This window comes from Cariama cristata, unplaced genomic scaffold, assembly GCF_000690535.1.
Source record: "Cariama cristata isolate BGI_N322 unplaced genomic scaffold, ASM69053v1 scaffold2007, whole genome shotgun sequence".
NCBI classification, from domain to species: Eukaryota; Metazoa; Chordata; class Aves; order Cariamiformes; family Cariamidae; genus Cariama; species Cariama cristata.
Window position 1 is genome coordinate 20,377 of NW_009628151.1, and position 7,495 is coordinate 27,871.

Consider the following 7,495-nt stretch of genomic DNA (forward strand, 5'->3'; position numbering starts at 1 on the left):
GGCCAAGGTAGCGTCGGGATTTCCCTGGGGAGCGGCCCGGGTCCTCCCAGAGGCCCTCCCGGGCGGAGCGGAGCAGAGCGGGACGCAGGGTCCCTCCGCGTTCCCGGTGTCCCTGACCGTGGCCGCCTCCTGCCTCCTCTGGTGCTGAGTCCTTCCCAGTGCCCGAACGGGGGCTTGCTTATTTCTTGGGCAAAGCTCAATTCGAGGTAGTGCTCTTTTAAGGGAGCCCTCGGTGAACGTGTTAGGGAAAAGCCTTCTAATGGGTGCGGTTTCATTTTTGGGAGGAGGGGTAGGATGTAAACTGATGTTAGCAATCTCTTTTTGCTAGGATTACCTGTTGAGAAAGCTGATGATGAAGCTGAATTGTGCCATACAGTGGTGGTTTTTGGTGTATGTGTTTACTCATTAAAAGTCAGATGAGGGCACAGGTTAGTGAGGTAATTTATCACAGGGAATCTGCCAGTTTTAAATTGCTCATTTGTTTTGTAGATGCTGCAAGCCTATAAGAAAAAAATTTTCTCCATCTTTTTAAAAAAGTAGTCCTTTTTTTTTTTTAAGCCATCTATGCCTCTTCAGTAATTTTTGGTTAAATAAATTCAACATTTTAGCATGATAGGGAAACTGACTTTATTATCCAGAGTGAGAGAAATGCAAGATAATACTCACAGAATAGTAAGATGACTGACACCTTATTTTCTCCTGAATAATTACTGTATTATTGGTGGAAGAAAAGCCTTAGTTTTTAAACATCTCATTTTTAAAGTCAGTGTCCAGTTTTATTTTCTCACTGTTCGAAAATGAACAGTGCAAGCTACTGTTGTCAACTGTATCTTTGTAGTTGGCAATGTCTTAGAGTTCAAGCTAATGGACCTGCATAATTGGAAAACTGGATACTTTTAGTTATTATATATCCTAAAATACTTTTCCCCCAAGGATTTGGGTTCTTACCCCAACAATATGCAGTCTGAGAAGTAGAATCTGAAATGATGTGCACAGTTCATCGTACTTTTATTTAAATTCCTGATGTTACTCATCAGATGGTGGCAACTTGCTCTCGTTTGAAACAAGGACCAAGTCTGAACTGGTGATGTGTAATATAAATTCCTATATACCAGTTCTGGTAATATCCTGAACTGCTTAGCCCCCTTATCAGGTTAGCACTTTCTGCTTGTTTTTGTTTGGTGCCATATGTTGTTTCAGGCTTTGCCTGGTTGTTGGTGTTGACTTGTTAATACTATTTTTTTATTGCAGTTATAAACCTGAAGTAAACAGGAGGAAAACATGGCAATGTCTTCTGATGTGTCAGAATATACTATTGGAGGAGTGAAAATCATATTTCCTTGCAAGGCTTACCCTTCACAACTTGCTATGATGAACGCTGTAAGTAGAATATATATTAACATTTGCTGAACTAACAGCTTATGTTTTCCAGTACCTATTAGCATTTAGAAAACCCACATATTAAATTCAGAGCCTCCAATATCTTGAGAATTTCAGTGGTAACATAACTTACTGTTCTCTGTGCTGTACAATGATATCTGGCCCATGACTAGGGAATGCTGAAGTACATTTTGAATTTGTGAACTTTTATGCTAAGAAACAAGTTATGTGTGATATATATATATGATTAATTAACTAGATATACTGTAATGGACATTTTATACAATTTTGCAAATATGTATGGAGGGAATGATTTAACAAAACATCTGTCTTTTAAACAGAACATAATATTTTAACAAGTTTTCCCTTTCTGGAGAGTTTTTAAAAATGAATTCTTGCACTTTAAGCACTTATAACAGTTTTAACCATTTTTAAACATTTTTTGCTTTGTGGGACAAATGATTCAGTTGTCTGACAGATGTTACCAATGTTTTGGTTCTGTAAGACTAAAGGAAGCAAGCTAGCCAGCCCCATCAGGTATTGCTGTTAGCAGGTAAGTATTTCACAGCTCCTGTAAGTGAACCTCTGAGCGTTGCTCATGAGGCGTGTTCCTCTTGAGAGAAATACAGCTAAGGCTTGTTGACCTGTTGTTGTTATTAAAGGTGACTGGGGGGCAGGGGGGTGGTTTTCGGTTTTCTTTTCTTTTTTACAAGACAGCAGGTGTCCTGATTTATTTTTAGAAGTTATTTCTAGCTTAGCTAAAGACATCCTCTTTGATTTTTTTTCCTATTAATTCTGGTTTTGTTCATGTTATTCTCCTTAAAGATTGTTAAGGGCTTAAATAACAGGCAACACTGTTTGTTGGAGAGCCCTACAGGAAGTGGCAAAAGCTTGGCATTACTTTGTTCTGCATTATCATGGCAGCAGTCTCTGTATGGTAAGTTGTCTTAGTGTCTGTTTGCCCATTTTTTTATTTTTTTTATTTTTTTACCAAAATATATTATAATGAATTGTTGTTTATCAGCCTTTAAACGTTTGGTTTCAGGAATCTAACCAGGTCTTTGTTCACTGTTTATACATATTGCCTTATTGGCAACATAAAACAGTAATGGCCAGTTAATACTAAGCTGGATTTAGATATCTGTTACCATAAGGGAATTGTATGGCTGTTGGAGCTTTGAAAGAAAATACCTGTGGATTGTAGTTATGCAGATTGAATTGCAAAAGAGTGGTATTTTTAATTTCTGCAAGTTGTTACAGTTCTTTGCACTGCAGATCTTCAAAGAATGGTGATAGGTTGTTCATACTTTGTAGAGACACAAGGTTTGTCACTGATACTTAAAGAAAAGCTTTCATCTTAACTGTTTTGAGAGTCTAGTTCTCCTGTATAGTCTTGAGTAGTTTTTAATGGAAGACAAAATGACTGTGTCCTTTAGAGAAATCACTGCTTACGTCGTCATGTGAAAAGGAAGACGCAAAGCCAGAGAGCTCGCCACCGTGTCGCTGCATGTGTCATTCCCAATCTAAGAGCGACAAGGCTGCAACAAGTGTGAATGATGGTGCTTCTTGTTCTTTTAATAATTACGAAACAGGAAGTTCCGTAAAACCTGGAAGCCTGCTAACAAACACAGGTAACTTCATGCATAGGCGGCTAAAAGTCTGTTCTGGAAGTAAAATACATAGCCAGTGATGTCAATTTTTTTGCTTTCAAGTCAGGGACTTTTTTTACCATCATAATAAGAGTACTACACGATTCTGCCCTGCATGGAAATCTGTATGGAAATGGTGGTTAATGGGTCTCGAAATATCTAATACTGTTTCTTACATCATGTGTATTTATAGTAAAATCTATTTTTAAAATGTTGGTCTTATTTAATGCATTCCTAGTAGTGGACATACCTTTTTGTTTTTAATTACAGAATGTAAGGAAAATGAAACGCTAGCTTCGAAATTGTCTGCCAAAAAAAGGTTATCTCTATGTGACAATGAGAATGATGATTTTCAAGTAGACAGGAAAAGGATTCGTCCTTTAGAAACTGGGCAGCAGGTGAGAAAATCTTATTGACAGTAAAATCATGCAGGTGTAGCTCAACAAAGCTGTCAAATAACATTTCAGAGAAGGGCATAGAGAATAGTTGAGTCACGTCACAGTCATAGTTTAGATTGATAGGTGTTTGTTCATTTTCATTGTTACTTTTTGCAAAGGAGTCCATTGTTGCACTAAATTGTTCATAATACCATGTCCTAAATTACATCTTGCATACTTAAACACCTAATGTCCCCAAAATATATTTATCCCCAGTTGATCTGTAATATTAAGTCAAAGTATGAGATTCTAGACTTGAAAGTGCTCTTGCAAATATGTATTTGAAATATAAATAATACTGTGAATGTATTAGAGTTCTGTTTTATATCCTGTCAAATGTAGTTATCTCTGGGCTAATGTGTGGAGTGCAATATTGCTGTGGTGTTTTCATCTGTCTCAGTATCGGTATCACGTGACTTAGCATTGTATTCAGATGTGCACTGTAACTAGCTTTTACATTGCTTTAGAGTTTTGCTTAGATGGATACTTTTGTTTAAGTTTTTAGATCAATATGTCTTGAATTTATTTCTTGTTTTAGTTATGAAAGTTTTCTGGTTATATCGTATTATAATTTCTATCAGTTTTTTTAACAGTGGGAAATCAAAGAAGAGTAGATCAGCAATAATTACAGATTTGTTTTTGTTATTGTTGATGTTACTGGATTTGGTAATTAAAACTTTATAGCTTTTCCAAAATTACTTTTGTGTGGCTTAGATTTGGTTAAACTATTGACCAATATTAGCGATGCACTGTGTTACTGAAACAGACTCAGTGGAAAACAGGTGAAACAAAATCACTGACTAACAGTGTAAGCTCACACTTCTGTCCAGCATATTTGAACACAGTATTTTTTTTTTTTTTTTTTTTTACCCCCCCCCAGCAGCTTAGAAAACGTCATTGTTTTGCAAAAGGCGTGCAGCTAGTTGATGCTTTAGAAGTTTATCATCAGAGAAAAAATGGAGAGCTGGTTGTTCACTGTGAAAAAAGTGTGAAAACCACTACTTTTTCTCCCAAAACAGTAAGTAATACAGTAATATCTTTTACATTAGGGCTGTTAGTTCAAGAACAATTTTTAAAAAATATTTTGCTGTAGAAAGATTATGCATTAAATGCAGCTTGTTAATATAGTTTCAGAAAACACTGTACCTCTGGCTGCATTACAGCCTAATGTAAAGGTTCCCAAGTATGTAAGTTGCTCTAAAGTACTGTATTGTCACTATCAGTAACGAGAACTGCAATGGCTTTTACTCCTAATGGTGCGAACCGATGTGGTTTGCAAAGTGTAAATTATTTTTATGAAAGTTGTTCTTAACAGTGGGTTGAATTCTTTCACACCATGACTCCCCAATAGCACAGAATCTGGCCCAGCAGTTCAGCCTATAAACTTTCAATGTGACAGCAATTGTACAGCAGGTATAAATCGGTGTGTTATATTCCAATTTATAGTAGATTTATGACATTATGGAAGAGCTTGAAACTAGGACCATGGAAATTAAGTGACATCGGAGTTTGTAGATTTTGTTCAACTTGCTGTTCACTGTTTTGTGGCATATGTAGTAAGTGAAAGACAGCATTTAATATTAACGTGTATGCCTTTCAGACCTTAAAATAGTAGTATGGATAAAGTTGGAGCTGATCATTACAATGTATTATAACAAAAAATGAGTAATAAATATTGCACATGATTAAGAAGAAAAATCTTGTGTGTTACTGTGATAGATTTACATTTTGAGTTAGTTTGTTTTGGTTTTGTTCCTTGTTTTAAATTACTACTTTCCCTAGCTGAACTATCACGTAAGAAGTTGAGATAAAAATATGCAGCTGTTTCTGCAGTTTTCTGCTAGGCATTTTCTGCATTTATTGGTGTCTGAATATTACTGATTTTACATAAAAATTTCTTGAAGCAAAACCAGTAGAAGAAGAAATCTGAGGCAGCAGAGAGATGAATGTCAGATGCCAAATTACATTAGTGATCTAGTTCCCATGAATGCTTATTAAAGGCTGCGATGGGATAGTTCTTGTCAATATTAAAATATAGGAGCACGTAATGAAATCATGAAATTGCATGTTTGAAACAAATATAAGAGAGGAATGAGGTCTAACCTTTATTTCTTTCTTCAGTACAGAATCTACTCTTTCAAAAGGCAAAGGACATTTTCCCTTTCCAATAGTGTTTTTTTTTTTTAAATGTTGTTTTATGGTAGTACCCACCTGTAGGTAATGTAGAGGGGGTTTTGTGCATGTTTGGAAATCCACTTGGTTTCAACAAGCATTTCAATTCTCTTTCTACCTCTTTCAACAGCACTTGGCTCTTTGTATGTCCTAAATTAGTTTCTATTTTAATCAGCGTGTGTTTTAACTTCAAGAGTTGTTTTCCAGTATGCTATGCCTGTGTAAACACAAAAGAAGGCAAAAGCTTTGGTATTACTTTAAGACACTGGGAGCTAAATCTTTTCTTGACAAAAGTGAATCAGTGTTCTAGGTCATTTGTTGGGAAGTAATTTTTATTAGCTTTGGAAAGCTCCGTATATTTTTGAGTAGGATTTGAAATGCTTTGTGCCACTGAACTTCAATTGGTAGGTTGAAATACAAAGGCCAGCAGAGTGTGCTGTTGATTTTCAAATAAAAAGACCTTTCTTTCTTCCTTGATTGTAAAATTTGCTTTAGTACTTTGGTGGGGGTATCTGAAAACTTGATTTACAACTTCTAGAAATTTCATGTAGTTAAAAAAAATGGAACCTTTTAGTATAGATCAACTTAACTGTTAAGTAATAAAATACTGAATCATAGTCTGATTTTCTAAGAGAACTCTTCATTTTTGTAACAGTAGTTGAGCTGTACGTGTGTGTTAGAGTGTGCTATCCATGGGTCTGATTTTGCAGATAGACAGTACAGTATACTATTCAAAGTTTAAACACTATACTGTTTACTACTTTAGAAGGAAGTAACCTAAGAAGAAATGAAAGTCTTTCTGTTAGTTTCTTTCTAAGAATGAAAGGAGTGTCTATTTCTGTGCAAAAAAAAAAAAAAAAAAAAAAAAAAAGTTTATTTTTAAGAATGAAAGAATAAGGTATTCTGTGATAAACTTTTACTTTAGCAGAGTGAGAACTTGTCTGGTATCAAGAAACAATTGCAGAAAGTAAGGCTTTATTTATCATCAGTAATTTTAAGACATGGAGAGCATCACAGCATAGGCTGTTAGGTATAAAAAGGCTTCTCTAGTGTAGCTTATGAAATAGTCAGCTGAGGTTATGTTGAACACTTATCATAATGGACTATGTATTTAAGATGACACAATAAATGCAAAAAAAAAAATTTTCTTAATCCATGAGATAACCCTGCCTATGTATAACTTGGGTTTTACTGTAGTCAATCCTGTGCTTAAAGCAGATTTAGTTTCTTGTCAAATCCTTTTTCTAGCCCAAGAGAGAGAATGGGTTGGTGGTTGTAAGAGCATGGGAGGTGCTGCCTGGCATTTCTGCATCAGAGGAACACCTGTAGATCCAGTGGGTGAGGATCTTGTGCCCAAGGTGACTGCATGTTCTTAGCTGCTTTCAGTCCAGAGCCTGGGAATCCATCTCTGTCCTTCTGCTGTTAGCTCTTGCAAGAGAGGGCAGTTCTAGCGTGAGTTTAGATGAGAAATTATACCCTCACGGTACTTTCTTGATTACTTCTGTCAAAGCATACAGTCTGAGAAACTGGGGCAGCTGGGTTAAGGAATCCCCGTTTATACTAGGTAAAAAAAGTAAACAGTAAATGGAGAGTAGTGTAACAAACACTTGGGGTATCAAAAAACAGCTGTGAAAGGAATCTGTCTTAATGTGCTAGCCCATTGCAGTTTAACATATTGCTTACAACCTTCACAATGGAGTTTGAGTGACTTCTGTTACACATTCCAGGAGACTGGCAGCCTGTTACAATCAGGGTCTGGACTCCAGAATAGGCTAATTTACCACGATGGGATGAAGAAAGTTGTGGATTTGTATTACACGCTCTCACCTGACACCGTATCTGATCCTTTTCCTGCTG

The 7,495-nt window shown here is 36.1% G+C and overlaps 1 protein-coding gene across 1 annotated transcript in view; it reads left to right on the plus strand.

Annotated features, from left to right (window-relative positions):
• Positions 1–1,287: 1,287 nt before the first annotated feature.
• Positions 1,288–7,495, plus strand: part of BRIP1 (BRCA1 interacting protein C-terminal helicase 1) — a 61,770-nt gene continuing 55,562 nt past the window's right edge. The window contains exons 1-5 of the mRNA XM_009704669.1: positions 1,288–1,380; positions 2,206–2,317; positions 2,817–3,011; positions 3,300–3,427; positions 4,350–4,484. Of these exons, the coding sequence (XP_009702971.1) occupies positions 1,288–1,380; positions 2,206–2,317; positions 2,817–3,011; positions 3,300–3,427; positions 4,350–4,484 (663 nt within the window). The remainder of the gene's footprint in view (positions 1,381–2,205; positions 2,318–2,816; positions 3,012–3,299; positions 3,428–4,349; positions 4,485–7,495) is intronic.